The sequence below is a fragment of the Seriola aureovittata genome, chromosome 21 (genome assembly GCF_021018895.1).
Source record: "Seriola aureovittata isolate HTS-2021-v1 ecotype China chromosome 21, ASM2101889v1, whole genome shotgun sequence".
NCBI lineage: Eukaryota > Metazoa > Chordata > Actinopteri > Carangiformes > Carangidae > Seriola > Seriola aureovittata.
This window is the reverse complement of record NC_079384.1, coordinates 7,348,649-7,364,035: the sequence shown is the minus strand read 5'-3', so window position 1 is coordinate 7,364,035 and position 15,387 is coordinate 7,348,649. Positions and strand designations below refer to the sequence as shown.

The 15,387-nt window shown below is 40.4% G+C and overlaps 1 protein-coding gene across 5 annotated transcripts; it reads left to right on the top strand.

Annotated features, from left to right (window-relative positions):
- The first annotated feature begins 60 nt into the window (after nucleotides 1-60).
- Nucleotides 61-15,097, top strand: nlrc3 (NLR family, CARD domain containing 3). Of its 5 annotated transcripts, XM_056366104.1 has the most exons (20): nucleotides 1,588-1,687; nucleotides 3,034-3,201; nucleotides 4,920-5,027; nucleotides 5,380-5,643; nucleotides 6,041-7,787; nucleotides 7,876-7,962; nucleotides 8,209-8,292; nucleotides 9,171-9,254; nucleotides 9,340-9,423; nucleotides 9,524-9,607; nucleotides 9,842-9,925; nucleotides 10,059-10,142; nucleotides 10,723-10,806; nucleotides 11,260-11,343; nucleotides 11,813-11,896; nucleotides 12,031-12,114; nucleotides 12,299-12,382; nucleotides 13,703-13,786; nucleotides 14,337-14,420; nucleotides 14,633-15,097. In XM_056366104.1, exons 4-20 carry the CDS (start codon nucleotides 5,448-5,450, stop codon nucleotides 14,721-14,723), a joined length of 3,213 nt encoding a protein of 1,070 aa, XP_056222079.1. In that variant the 5' UTR covers nucleotides 1,588-1,687; nucleotides 3,034-3,201; nucleotides 4,920-5,027; nucleotides 5,380-5,447; the 3' UTR covers nucleotides 14,724-15,097. The 5 variants fall into 5 exon arrangements, with proteins under 5 accessions (XP_056222077.1, XP_056222079.1, XP_056222076.1 ...); XM_056366102.1 differs by lacking the exons at nucleotides 1,588-1,687; nucleotides 4,920-5,027 and adding an exon at nucleotides 61-759; XM_056366101.1 differs by lacking the exon at nucleotides 4,920-5,027.
- The last annotated feature ends 290 nt before the right edge of the window (nucleotides 15,098-15,387 follow it).

Below are 15,387 nucleotides of genomic sequence, written 5' to 3'. Positions count from 1 at the left end.
TCACTGCTCTCTGTTTGATATGCTCCATTTTCAATATCCAATTACAATCTCTAGGCAGCCACTAAACACACACACACCCCCCGCCCCAGACAACAGTCTGTTCGAAAGTTTCAGATGTGCAGTAGTGCAGCCTGCCCACATCTGTATAGAGGATCATATCTTTGCTCTGAGCAGAAATTCTTGGTTTGTTTATTCATCATCTGTCTGCAGTAGCACTTCCTGGTGCATTTCTTAACCAAAGCCTTTATGCTTATGTCTGGTGAGCCTTAACGCACCAGTTATCATACAGCATCTCTTATCTCGCCGCTCTTCTGTGCTTCAACACCCACTGCATAGTTGTCTTAAATAGGACAGACTGAAGACATTGAAGGTTAAGCTCTCAGACCTTGGTCCGTGTCACATTGCCTGCAGTACAAAGCAGAAGTTTTTTTCTTTTTTTTTCTTTTTTTCTTTTCAGTCTTCAACCTGCTAACCACAACACAGGAAAGCAGTGTAGATAGACAGGAAGGAGCTGCAGCATGAAGCGGTGGCTCCCAGCAACTACTGAGTTATGATGACTTCAACTGCTGTGTGTTTGTGACTTGTTTAATGTGCTCATTAGTCCTGTGCTAGATTTCATTCCTTAGCTGTTCTTCTAACTCGCACTTGAAATTGTCCTACGTCTGCTTTCATGAGAATTATGGTGTTACCATATAAAACATCCGTTTGGGCTACGTGTTCCTTCCTTTGACACCTATAGACAACATCGACAAACCCATGGTGAGTTGCCCGAGTTCTGTGGTCTCACACTGCAGCTTGGTTTTTTTTTTTTTTTTTTACCTTAACAGCTGCAGATGTTTTCGAAAACTGACTTTAGCCATTAACTGTGCTTCACTTTGCTATAATCTACTGGAACCTCATATTTTACTTGTTTTGTTTCATTTACATCTGCTACGCATGGCGTTTTCCTTTGCAGTTCAATGCTGCCATGCTTGCATCGTGCAAATGATAATGCTAGTTATTTTTTGCTGGTTGCTGATGATGATAATTGTGTAAATTTTACTTGCTCCTCTGTATTTACTGGGTGTTCAACACGTTCAGTCTCGCCAACTTATAAACAGTTAAGTGTTCATTAAGGCATCTTGTCTGTAAACTTGACAGAGGAAGTTGGCGAGCTGTCTTGATGTATTTGAGGTCTGGGTTTTTTGAATTAGCTTCCTTTGTGAGAAGTTACGTGATCAGCAGCAAACCACACAGGAAGGCATTTGCGATTTCCTGTGTGTCTCAGTGAAACATCAAACCTAATTTAAATTTATCTTTGCAGTACTTTTACTGCAGTTATAAACTAATAATAAACTATTTATATACTGCAATAAAATATGCTTTACAAAAGATAAAAAAAGGTCTCAGGTTAAAGTCAAGTAGGGAGCTAAAAGAAGTGTTGTTATGACACTGAAAGTGTGAAACGTAAGGTCATTAATGTCATGTAATTCCCAGCATGCCTCCCCTACCTTCAACTTGAGGCCTAATCAACCAGATTAACTGAAAACACCTGTGCAGGGCCTTTAAACTGTATTCTTACAGCCAATCTGCAGTTTAGAAATGAGTGATATTTTTCTAATAATGTATCAAACGACAATGTGGAAACAATTTGAAAGGAGTCACACAGCGATGAACCTAAAGAGAGTTGGACGAGACCAAAACAGAGGTAAAAGAGAGTGAGTATTGGAGCTACATTCACCAGGTGTTTGGAGAAATAACCCTAAATGAACGCTTAAGTTACTCCGTTGGATGTGGAAAATAAGCCACTATTTACTACCACGTTGGCCATACCAACTTTAAAAGAGATATTTGTATGTTTCACTAATGCTACATAGCGCGTTAGCATTAGCAGCTGTTTATTTACCAGTATAGAAGAAACATTGTAAGTGTAGCACCAAACTTCATTCATTTCCTCACCAAGAGCTGTCTCCAGCATAGACTGTATATAAAAAGGTCTCCAGCAATGGAAAGCAACGCCAGTTCTAACTCTGTCTGTTGTCTCTGTCACATCTTTTCTTCTGAAGTTAGCATGCTAACTAGCTAGCCCCGGCCCGTCTGTTCACGCTCTGATAGGGACAAACTGTAGCTTCCAATCTGCCCTGAAATTACATATCTGAACACTAGAGGGCTAAAATGAACTGCACCAGCAGTGTATGAATGGATTTTTTTCTTTCCAGTATGTATGTATATATATATATATATATATATATATATATATATACACATATATACACACACACACACACACACACAAAACAATGGTCTGAACTTTGAGGAAAGAGAAGGGAAACTAAGTCGTGGCCACAGTCAAACCTGCATCTCGAACCTTGCAATAAAGCGACCACAGTCAATTACATCAAATGCAGATCTGAAGTCAACAAGTAGCAGAATAGATGTTTTTTGTAAATATAGACTTTTCAGCACTGTGTTTGGCAAGGAAACAAGAAGTGATTTAAAAAAAGACAGAATTGGAGCCAATTAAAGTTGAGAGCTGAATGTAAAGCAGTTTCAACATGCATTTTTTCCAACACCAAGTAGGCCTCAAATAATTTGTGTTGCTGATATCAAGGCTATTTTATCTTTCAGGCTGTATTAAGTCAGATTTCACAGTACTTCTTTCTTATGTGAAGCATTATGAATGAAAACTATGAAATGTGCTAAACTAGTTAAGTTGGTGTGGAAAGAAAGCTCTATGGCCACCTGTTTGTCAGACCTGCCTCATTGAAATTCAGCATTATCAGTGAAAGCAATAGGAGAAATTGTCCTGAATGAGAAATCTCATTTTGATATTCATTTACATTTGTTGCTTCTCAAGACGTCCTGAATCAGTAATGCATGACCTAATGCAATTTATAGTAAATTCACGTTTGGAGCCGTCGCCTACAACTGGGATTGAAGTTCTTTGAAGATATTGAGGCCTTGGTTCATTTCTTCATGTTCCTTCCTCACAACCTGTAATGCCTTTTGTTGTTGTTGCACATGGTGGAAGTAATGCTGTTTCATGTTGTTTAGACACAAACAGGAACACCTGGGGGCAGAAAATATCAAACTCTCTCATGGAGAGGAAGGCACATTACGATTCTATCCTGGACCGAAGCAAACGCATTACCTGGCAGGACGACTGCTACGTGGACCTTCAGTCTACGTCCTGCTCTCTCTCTTCACAAGCAGAAACAGAGGGTAAGAGTGTCTTTAACATTGTGGCTTCAGAGTGGTTAATGTCAGGAGCTGCTTTCAACTTTGAGCAGGCACCATACACAGAGACTAATGCAAAAAAAACGTTGCAACGGAAAAAACAACTATAACAGCAACTGTACAGTCCCAACTGCAGAGGGTGGGTAAAGACAGCAGTGTTTGGTCCTGACAACCAGTGGGTATAACAGCGTGATTAAAGTGAATTTAGATGTATAAAGAAAAGTACATTAATTCAAAACAGAGCCAAAGAATAATCTCCAGTTCTATTATAGTGAAGATCAATCATCATTTAAATTGACATTTTGGTGAGGGAACAGAAGCTGTGATAAATGACGTGATGAAATGACAATCTTTCATGGTGGAAGTTTGGCTTCCAAGTGTTCAGATCAGTCGTTTCTAGATAGTCTTTAAAGTCAAGTTGAAGAAGATTTTGAATTATATTGTGGGTTACTGTGTAGGGAAGTCTGGTGACACTGAGCTTGGTGGGCTTTTGAATGTGGTGGGTAAAAAACTGGACGGTTAAAAAGTGTCTACGTGTTGGCTTGTGAGAAAAATGAAATGTGAAATTATAAAGGTCTAACTGGTGACTGATGTCAACTGCAAAGAGACAAATTGGTTGGAATATGTCTCTCTCTCTCTCTCTCTCTCTCTCTCTCTCTCTCTCTCTCTCTCTCTCTATATATATATATATATATATATATATATATATATATATATATATATATATATATATATATATGTGTGAGAGAGACTGTGGGGGGGAAACTGTTCAGGAAGCTTTTAGGTGCTGGAAATTATTTTGATCTTTCTCAAGAATTGAACAGCTCAGTTATTCTTGAAACGATTACCTGGACATTAACCACATGCATGCCAGGGAGAGCTTTTTAATTTACTCAGAGAGGACGGAGATTCTTGCTTTGCTGAATGTCCAAAGGGGATTTGAGGGATACTGATGCCACTTTAGCCAAAAGTAAATTTTTCAGGTGTGTATACTTTCAAATGAATGAATCTAAATATGTGTTTGATTTTAGTTGGGTTGTAAGTGAAGCAGGCAGACTTCCGGAAAGTTTTCTATGCTAACACACTGATGTTTAACAGGTTTGACGTTTACCATGTTCACCAGTTTAGCAGGTTAGAACACTTGCTAATTAGTACCAAACATAGTATAAGTGATAGTGCAGATGAGGGTGATGGGTATGTCATTAGTTTTGCAGGTATTTGGTCATAAACCAAAATATTGGATAAATTCAAGTTTATTAATGATGATGGCACTCAAGTCAGGGTTTTTGTACAAACAATATCTAGTGCATGCTGTCTGTCCTGGAAGGAGGCTCCATCCTCTGTTGCTCCTCCTGAGGTTTCCTTCATTATTTCACCTATTTAAAGGTTTATTCGGCTCAGGTTTTCCTTATCAAATCAACAGTCTACAGATATAGGGTGTCATATTTATATATATATATATATATATATATATATACATTTGTGATATTTGGCTATATATAAATAAAACTGTCGTGACTTGACTAACACCATCAGTTGTTAGGATTCATCCACTGGGGATCACGAATACCTAGACGCTCGTTGCTATCCATAGAGCCAGCATGACAAAAAGAAGAGAGATGATGGTTGGAACAGGATTAGGAAAAGAGGAGTGTGTTTGTGCAGGTTATAGGGAGGATGATCAATTTTTTTCTCTCTCGAAGAAACCATCAAATGAGGAGGATGAACCTGTCCATATGCATGAAATACACAGTTAAGAGAAAAAGAAAAGAGAAATGAAAAAGAAGAACAGACATTTATCAGAATTACAGGTATGTTGCAACTGCATTACCCAACAGAAAAAGGAGAAGTACAAATGGTGAGGCAGTGAGGCTCAAACATGAGCCTTCAGACTCATGACATCGCTTTCTAAAATACATTTAATTGGAAAATGTATGTTCCTTATGTGCACATAATAAGAATTACCAGCATGTATCCTTTTATAAGTGTAGTGTAGAGTTTTTGTTGACTGGCAATGTTTTTTCAGGACTCTCTGCAATGAGATCTTTCCCAATGTGAAGAAGTATTACTCTGGGTCAGACTAAACTATTGTCATTGTTCCTTGTCAACCACAATACTCATGACTTAAGAGTTTTCTCTCATCTCTGCTCTGTTTTGGTTTAGAACTTAGCTGGATCAAAAAGCATCAAGACGAGCTGCGACGCTTCACTTCAGCCTCCTTCCTGGAGGAGATGTTAGCCCACCTGAGAAAGGTGAATGTGCTGAGTTCAGCTGAGGAGACCAGGATCAAGGAAGCGGGCCGGCTACAGGACCAGGTTAATATGCTCACAACTACAGTCAGTGGCAAGGACACTCAAGGCTCTGATGCCCTCCAGGGTTTCGTAGAGAGCTCAGATTCTCAGGTGGCCCAGCTCATCATAAACCACGGTAAGGGACTTCAAATGGGATTTTATCTCTGTGTTGGTAATTCATTTAAAGCATGAAGAAAAAACTGTTATCAGCAAGTAGTTTAGGCATCCAGTTGCTCAAATGGTAGAACAGATCATCCAGTAATAGCAGGGGGTGGTGGTTCGATTCTTTAATACCTGTACAGTCACAAACTGCTCCTCATGAGCTGTTCGCTGCCGTCTTCAGTGTATGTGTGAGAGTAAATGTAACATGCTGAGAAGCACTTTGCACCAGTGCTATATAAATGCATTTCATTTCCTGCTCCAACTTCATGGCAAACAATAAAAAAACCTATTTCTTACTATTACTATTTTTAAACTAACTAATAATAATTTTTCTCACCACTGACACTAACCTCAGTTAACTTTTTTAACAGATTACATGGTGAAGGAGCACAAAGAGGTGCTTTTACGTCGATATGAGCAGTGCAGAGACAGAGATTCAGTCAGCTGCCCCAAATTGAACATCTCGGCAAGAACCTTACTTCTGGTCGACGGGCTTTCTGACATCCAGCAAAAGGAGCATGACCTGATGCAGGTTGGGGCGACTCAAGGAGGGAAAAGAAATCATCTCAGACAGCTGGTGCTGGCCAAGCTTCTGGAGCCCCTGACGCGGGTCAGTTTGCCTCCCAGGGTCTCCCTCACAGTTGGAGTCGCCGGTATTGGCAAGACCACCTGGGTCAGACACTTCATCAGACAGTGGAGCCAAGGGGCCATCTGTTCAGATGTGAGCTTCGTCTTACCTTTTACCTTTTGTCAGCTGAACTCACTGGAGAAGCTTTCAGCTGAGAAATTGGTAAAAATGGCTTTTCCTCATTTAACAGACCCCAATCTGATCTTGAGCAGCTCCTGTCGGACACTGCTCATACTTGATGGTTTGGATGAATTCCGCTGCACATTAAATTTTTCTGATGCAGCACCCTGCAGCGACCCGAAGAAAGAAGTGTCCATTGACGACTTAGTTACTAACATCATCCGGGGGAATCTGCTGCCTGACGTAGCAGTGTGGGTGACTTCCAGGCCGGGAGTGGCCTCGCTCATCCCAGGAGGACTGGTAGACAGGGTGACAGAGATCCCAGGATTCAGCCCAAAGGACATCCAGATCTTCCTAAACCACCACTTCTCCGAGAAGGATTTCGCTAGGAAAATATGGGCACACTTGGAGTCCCATAAGATCTTAATGGTGATGTGCTACATACCGTGCATTTGCTGGATAGTAGCTGATACTCTGATGTACATCATGCAGAGTGAAACACAGGAGAGCCTTCCAAGGACTTGCACTGAGCTCTACGCCCACTTCTGTTCCATGAAGGCAGAAGTAGGCGAACCAAGAGGCAGGGAGCCTGTGAAAACGGAGCAGCTTCATGGGAGCAATCGTAAACTGCTGGGGAATCTTGGGCGACTGGCATTTTATGGGCTCCTCAAACACAAGTACACCTTCAGTGAGCAGGACCTCAGGGCCTATGGGATAGATCTACTGTTAACTCAAGGCAGTCTTGGTGCAGGAGTTCTTGTTCGGGAGGAGTCAGCCATATACACAACCTATCGGTTCACACATCTGACGCTGCAGGAGTTTCTTGCAGCTACTTTCTACCATATCTCCTCCAAGCGAGCCATCTTTGACTTGTTCTCAGAGAGCACCATGTCCTGGCCCAAGATCGGTTTCCAGAATCACTTCAGAAGTGCCTTTCAGCATGCACAACAGGCTGAAGAAGGTCATTTGGATGTGTTTGTGCGCTTCCTGACAGGCCTGCTGTGCCCAATGGCACTGAAACCTCTCGCTGGGCTTTTGGCCCTTGGGAAAGATGATGGAAATCAGAAGGGCTGGGCAGCAGGATTTTTACAAGGCCTCTTGGACAGCGGGGGTGCTGTGGTGTCCCTGCGTGCAGTCAACCTGGCTTATTGTTTACAAGAGCTGCAACACACAGAGCTGTTGCGGAGTGTAGAGGATGATTTACGGCTTGGTAGTCTGGCAGGGAAGTTAAGTCGGGCTCATTGTGTTGTGCTGGGCTACCTGCTGCATGTGTCTCCAGAGTGCAGCGAACAGACCAACCTTACAGGCTCTCTGAACTACGCCACAGTGAAATGTTTGCTCCCACAGTTGCTGTACTGCAGCCATCTCAGGTCAGGTCCCCAAAGCACTGTCTCCCAAGAAACTAAAATTCAGGAGACGGATTGAAGGGTGAAACTCACGTTGTTTTATGTTCAACAGGTTGGAGAATAATCACTTCAAAGATGATGTCATGGAATTGCTGGGAAGCCTCCTGAGCGCCAAAGACTGCCATATTCAGAAGATAAGGTGAGGTCACACTTACATTTCTCCCTCCTTATTGAGGTAAAGCATCATCTGAAGAACATTTTACAGACCTCTATCAAATGAAGTTGCCTGATTGCTGACATACATGGTGAAACTTTAATTATGATTTGGTGTCCGTCTTGTTGAACACAAGGGTGTCAGAGATGCTCAGTGATTATTATGCGTTTGTAGGATTGTCATTAATATTTTGCACCATATGATTGTAACCACTTTTATTCACCCCCTCAGTTTGGCAGAAAACGCCATCAGCAACAAAGGAGCCAAAGCACTGAGCCGAGCCCTGTTGGTGAACCGGACACTAATTTCTCTCAAGTGAGATCTTTTTGTTTCTTTTGACATATGATTCAGTACAACTGAATTAAGTGAACGAACATAACCTTTGGAGTTCATAAGAGGAAACTGGTATGCTTTTCCTGCACTAAGCTTAAGTTGGGTGCCTAAAGAAAAAAAAACTGCAATGTCAAAGTTTCCCAAAAGCAGATCATGCTATACTATAGTATAAACCATTGCATGCTTAAAGCTACACAAGACATGTTTGCTTGCTGGCAGCGTATATATGACAGATACAGACAGGTGAGAAATTAAAGGAAAAACCAGAAAAATTAGTGAAGCAACAGGATGACAGTGCCTCCATCCATCGGGCACGAGGCGTCACTGAATGATTTGATGAGTATGAAAATGATTTGGCCCAACACCTTACTAAGACATACTTCCTTTCATTTTTCACGTGTGTGTGTATGTTCTGGTGAACAGCTGTTAAATATACTATTAATGGTAATATAATATTTGATAAACATTTTGTTGAATACTTCCTAGTCTGTGTAGTTTTATATTATAGCACATCAAAATTACAAGGGAGGCAAAAGTTCGAAAATTGCACCTTCTTGCAGCTATTTTGGAGAAACATATAATTCAGATTTCGACTTACTTATTACTTTGAGGTGAAATGGTGTTCTGTAGATATTGGTCCCTGAAGTTCTCTTGAGCATTTTTCTAGATGACAATTTTGTCTTATATACTGCAGCTTTTACAAGTAAAAGTCACAGTTTGTGCCTATCTCCCAGTCCCTGAATTGCTGTAGTTTTTATGGTCATTGTCTTCATATTTCACAGGCATATAAATTGGTATATAGTGTTTAAATTACTACTGTACATTGCTTTACATCATCTAACCATCTATTTATAATTTAGTCTCCGGAACAACAATATCGGCTCTAAAGGTGCAAAGTTCCTGGCTGAAGCTCTGAAAATGAACCAAGTCCTGGTATCGATCAAGTGAGTGTAATTGCTATAGACTTTGGTTTATGCACACAGTGATCCTACAAAATGCCAGGATAACATTCGATGTTCTTAACCCCAGCTTCCAGAACAATGCCATTGAGGAAGAAGGAGCTCAGGCCCTTGCAGAAGTACTGCAGTGCAACCGCAAATTGGTGTCGCTGAAGTGAGTATTGTCTGTGCTTCACTTGTGTTGGTTGCATGTCCTGTTTATATTATATGACGAAGAATCAGTGAATTTCTCTTTCATGCATGTATTGATTCAGTGTACGGAAGAATACAATTGGAGCAGGTGGAGCCAAGAGGATTGCGGATGCGCTGAAGACAAACCGGACTCTCACAAAGCTGATGTAATCTTATATTCATATATGCACTTACTGTACTGGTCTTGACTATATCATACTGTACCTGCTATTGAGCTGTTATGATTATTCAAAAATATTATACATTCAGTTCAGTGGATTAACTCACTAATAGACTAACGTTTTGCTCGTTTACCACTGAACCTGTATTGGGTTACATATTATTCCTTGCGATGAATGAAATTCTTAATCTGCTCAGTCTGTTTTTTTTCTCATCTCCAGCCTTTGTAGCAACCAGCTTGGGGACAAAGGAACCGTGGCCCTGGCAGAGGCTTTGACACTCAACCACACTCTGCTCTCGCTTCAGTCAGTACCTTCTACACAAGAATGCATTGTAGCCTCCACATCACCCATCACCTTCTATTCAGAAGTCTAATCCATTTTCACATTGAGTTATTATACTTTGGTTCATATTCATATATTGTGTTTCTTTTTGCAGACTTCAGAGTAACTCGATCAGCAACAGGGGGATGACTGCCTTAACCAAAGCACTCAGGCTGAACCGTGGCCTTGTCTCCTTAAAGTGAGTGTTAAAGTTGAAGCTTCTCTCTGTTTGACTGGATAGCTTTCCTGCGAGAATAATATCTGTAATCACACTTATTGGCGTAAAATCGATACTACTCCTCTATCTGCCCAGTAAATGTAGAGAGCCATAAGTCCTGACATGAAGTCCAGGACGGCCTTTGCTCCACGGTGCAAGCTCTCCTTCAGCATTTCATTCCTGCCTGTCTTTATTTTATAGTTGTAGTTATAGATGACATGAGTTGCTGGTTGAGGGATTGGAGAGAGCCAGGCTACTTGGTCCCCAGTCTTTATGCAATGCTAAGCTAAGCTGTAGCTTCTCAATTACTATACAACATGAGAATGTATTGATCTCTTTTCTTTAAAAAAAGAATATAATATATCCCAAAATGTCAAACTATTCCTTTAGAAAAATAGCCATTAATACGATATTGGGACTAAATAAATACTCTATGTTAATTAATACTAGTCAATACGATACGACACTGACAGTGAGAGTTCCTTGGCATGGAGATTGTTGGGAATACTGTGACTTCTTAACCCTTCCGTTCCCTTTCCATGTATTTTCTCTGTGTGGTTAGTTTAAGGGAGAACTCCATCGGGGTGGAGGGAGCAAAGAACATGGCCCATGCGCTCCATGAGAACAACTCTCTACAGGACCTCGAGTAAGTCACCTCATTAATAGCAGTACATCGTGTAATGCTCCACAGAGGCATGGTAATATCTGACTGTTCAGTAAATGTCACTCCCCCAGACTATGAGGTGTCACTCAGGGCTATTGCATGATGGAAAACTCAAGACATTTGGTGACATTGTCCACTTAACAGTCATGGTATTAATCTATTCCAGCTTTTACGATCATTTGTGTAATCACCTTTTCCCAATTAAAGTGAGAGGGATTTTCAAACTTGAAAGCCACATGTTTTACACATAATGTAGAGAATGAAGTATTTCACGCTCTTCTGTAATACCTAACCTTGTGCTCTTGTGTTTTTCACAGTATTCTGTCTCTTTTTCACTCTGTAGTTAATGTGTGTGTGTGTGTGTGTGTGTGTGTGTGTGTGTGTGTGTGTGTGTGTGTGTGTGTGTGTGTGTGTGTGTGTGTGTGTGCATTCCAGTCTCACAGCCAACCTCTTGCATGATGATGGTGTTCAGGCTATAGCTGGCGCAATCAAGTTTAATCAAGGCCTCACCTCTCTGCAGTAAGTGAGGCTTGTAATGGAAATTCAAGCATGCACATAGATACATATATTATCCTGTGAGTAAATCTGGCATCAATCGTCTTGAAAAAGTTCCTGCCGTGCCACAATAATGGTGCCAAAATAAAATGAACAGGTTTGATCCACTCCACTAGCATCAGGATCATCTTGATTCTAGCTGCTTTTAAATGTAAATAAGTTTTATGTGATCATATTTCTACCATGAGATTTGTAATTATTTGTAAAAAAAACACACATGAAACACATACAAGAAGATATAGCTGTTTACCAAATAAAAATTGTTCACAGTAATTTAATTTCAGAAGCAGCAGAAATTGGAGATACTCAAGTAAAGTAGAAGTACCTTAAAACAGACTGGACTAAAAATACTTAGTTACTTTCCACCCCTGCAGAGAGACTCATATATGCAGTATTTTCTTTATGTGTAAACCTTATGTCTCTCTTTTCCCAGTCTCCAGTGGAACTTCATCAAGTCCTCTGCCACTAAAGCTCTGGCCCATGCTCTGATCTCCAACAGCACAATGCAGCTCTTGGAGTAAGCCTTCTGCCATTGTCACCCTCTTTATCCCATTATCAGTCCTTTCACTCACCACTGAACAGTTATGTGAAATTTCCGTGACAGGGTTGTATTGTTATTGACAGCTGACACTGTGTCTGTGTGTGTTGCAGTCTACAGGAGAACGCTATTGGGAATGAAGGCGTCATTTTTCTTGCAGAAGCCCTGAAAACCAACGCGTCTCTTCATACATTGTGGTTGGTATTATAACTGTGTGCAGTGACTGATGGATATTTAAAATAAATGATCACACAAGTAATTTTTTATGCACATATGTATAATATACATTCACATTCAAATGATAATTTACCAAAATCTTTCTACATGTGTGTTTTCTGTTATTTTCCCATGTGTTCACTGTGTTGTGTGCTGTCTCTTTAGTCTCCAGGGGGTCTCAGCAGGCACAAAAGGCGCCATTGCCATGGCAGAGGCTCTATTGACCAACCAAACCCTGCAAACATTAGAGTGAGTCCAAACTGTCTCTCATGCTTCAAACTGTTCTTTTGTGATTTGACATTCAGTCACATACAATAAGCAAACAGTTTAAAACCAGCAGAGTTCAGTCCTGCTGTTGGGGTTTTGCTCTTTTCTACATCATCAGTCGCTGCTGATCGCATCCCAGGTATAACCAACCATGAACTGGCTCGAAAGAGATCAAGCTGGACTGTTGGATCGATGAGAAGGACTGTTACTCCTCGAGAATATAATTTCATTCTATTACTCAGTCTGTCTGAAAAACATTTACCCTCTCATTTGCCTGCTTTAAATGTGTCTTTGTTTGTCTGAAAATGCCAGCACATAATTTAACTGCAGTGATTGCAGCTCCACTTTCTTGAGACAGACATCATTTCACCATCACATTCATGCATGTGATCAGCAGGTCTTTCCTTCACTGAGACATAAACACAAACCCTTCCAACACCTGTCTGAATGAATGCATCACTCGCTGGGCTGTTATTTAAGTTCAAAACAGAAAAACAAGTCTGTCTGGTTATATCGCACTTATGGTTAGACAGTATGACAATACATATTTGAGTCAATGTGAATTCCTGGTCATATTGAGTTTTATATGATTTTTAAATCGGTGTGAGCAGGTATTTTTCATTTGCTGGATTAACTGCTTATTGTGTCCATAAACAGTTTCGTAAACTGATATTGTATTATATTATTATAGCAAAATCACATTATGAAATGACATATAACATGTTATTTTATTATACCAGCATTTTTTCAATCTTTCTGGAACTTAACTGAAATAAAGATTTATTTTGGTCTCCACGTAATTTCGCAAGAAGTAGGTAAAAAAAGTCGGCTTCCAACAGAACAACACTGTGGAAAACAAGACAACCCAATAAGATAGAAGAATAAGCATAAAATATGGACAGAAGACTTTGTGTCACGTTTCAGGTTTTGAAAAACTGCAACAACAGAAAACTACAGGAAAATACTGTGAACTGTGGACTGAAGGCTGGTAAAACAGAACATAAGCCAGAACAAGGGTCGGACTTCAGCTGTTTGTGAACCTCTCCAGTATGCCACAAGCACAGGGAAGCTCACTGTGAAGCTGCGAACTTCCCAGTCCTTTCACCCTGTGTCTAAACAACACTAATGCGAAGTGACATTACAGCAAGAGAAGGCCTTAATCTTAAATTCCCTAATCTCTGTGACTCTTTTTTTGCATTGCTATTGTTGCTAGTGTTAAAACACACTCTGCCATTAATATACAAAAACTACTGTTGTGTTTCCTACTTAATGTTTGCACATTTTTCCATTTTTGTGTTTCAGTCTACGTGGGAACACTGTGGGGATGGAGGGAGCGAAAGCTCTGGCTAATGCACTGAAAAGCAACAGAAGCCTCAAGTCATTGAAGTAAGAGCTTGTTATGATCCATGTGAACCGAAAGTGCACTTTTGTCTTTGTCACTTTGTCATAATTTACAAAGCATAAAAACAATTCATCACCAGTGACATTTGCCCATATTCACCTGCTCTGGAGAGAAATTGTTTCAATTGCATTATTTGTTTTTTTCACATATGCGTTTTGAAAAATACATTTTCTGAAATTCAAAACGAATTCATACATTGAATTTGTAACACACAACTGACACTGAATGCAACGGTGGACTTTTATCCACCTCTTCTGTTGTGTGAGAATACATTTTCCCCAGTTTGAATGTATTTGTCTTAAATAAGTTCCAGCCTCTCAGATACAACATATCTCACTGATCATCAGGTAGTAGCTCCCTCCAAGGCTGCTGCTGGGAGTGGACTAACTCTCTTTGTTGACTGGCAGTGACTGTTTACTTGGACAAACATTCAGCCAAATCCATCATTTTGTGTTTGAAAATTAGACTTTTATACTTACATCACTGGACATTTGACTAAAGCAATACATTGTTTGTGTCTGTGTGTATTATTAGTCTGCAGGAGAACTCTCTGGGTATGGATGGAGCAATATTCATTGCAACAGCCTTGAAGGGAAACCATCAACTGACATACATCAAGTGGGTTTTCTTTTGTGCTCCCATATATCCTACTATGCATCTGTATGCCTCATAGTATGTGATTTATTGTGTGTGTGTGTGTGTGTGTGTGTGTGTGTGTGTGTGTGTGTGTGTGTGTGTGTTTACACCACAGAGAGCAGGATTTTAAGGATGACAACATGCTGCCGTTCTGCTCATATTAAAAACTAACTCCTGTTTTTGTGTTTGTGCAGTTTGCAGGGAAACGGCATCGGCGAATCTGGAGCAAAGGTCATATCTGATGCCATAAGAGCCAATGCCCCGGGCTGTGTGGTGGATATCTGACCAAGAAAAGAGCAGCTTTTATGGAAAAACGTCATACAGCACATGTAGCTAAGAAATAACAGTAGGCTGTGTTATCAGAAGTAGATGTAAAATATGTAAATTTGGTAATTTTTGGTATTTTAACTTTGACATTTTTATATTTATTATGACAATTAACAGTTACTTTGTCTTGAAGAGGCATTTGCCACAACTGATAGAAAAAAGACTTGACGTGCATGAAGATATTTAGAGTTGCAACATATTATGTAAAATACACTCAGCATCCTAAGATAGAATGAAGCTACTTCCTTCCTTATTTTGTCATAGTTAAGATGTTATTCTGTACATTTGCTCTATTTGCACAAGTGAATAAATAAAATGGACCTTGCCATTCAGATAGCAGTTTCATCCCACCTGTTGTTTTTACAAAGACAAAGATCCATAAAGACATAAGTCTACGGCCCCATCAGCCTGCTGTGCTGACATTAATTAGAGTCACAGTGCAACTGTCATGAACACATTGCTTCATGAGGACTGGGCTGGATCCAGATCCAGGCATTTAACCTCTGGTGGAGTCGCTAACACCCTGACAGTTGAGAAGTGGCTGATAAGTGGTGACATAGACCACCTTGACCTAGATGGCTTCCTTCACCCCTCTTTCAAACCATCGGTCTTCTGTCACCAA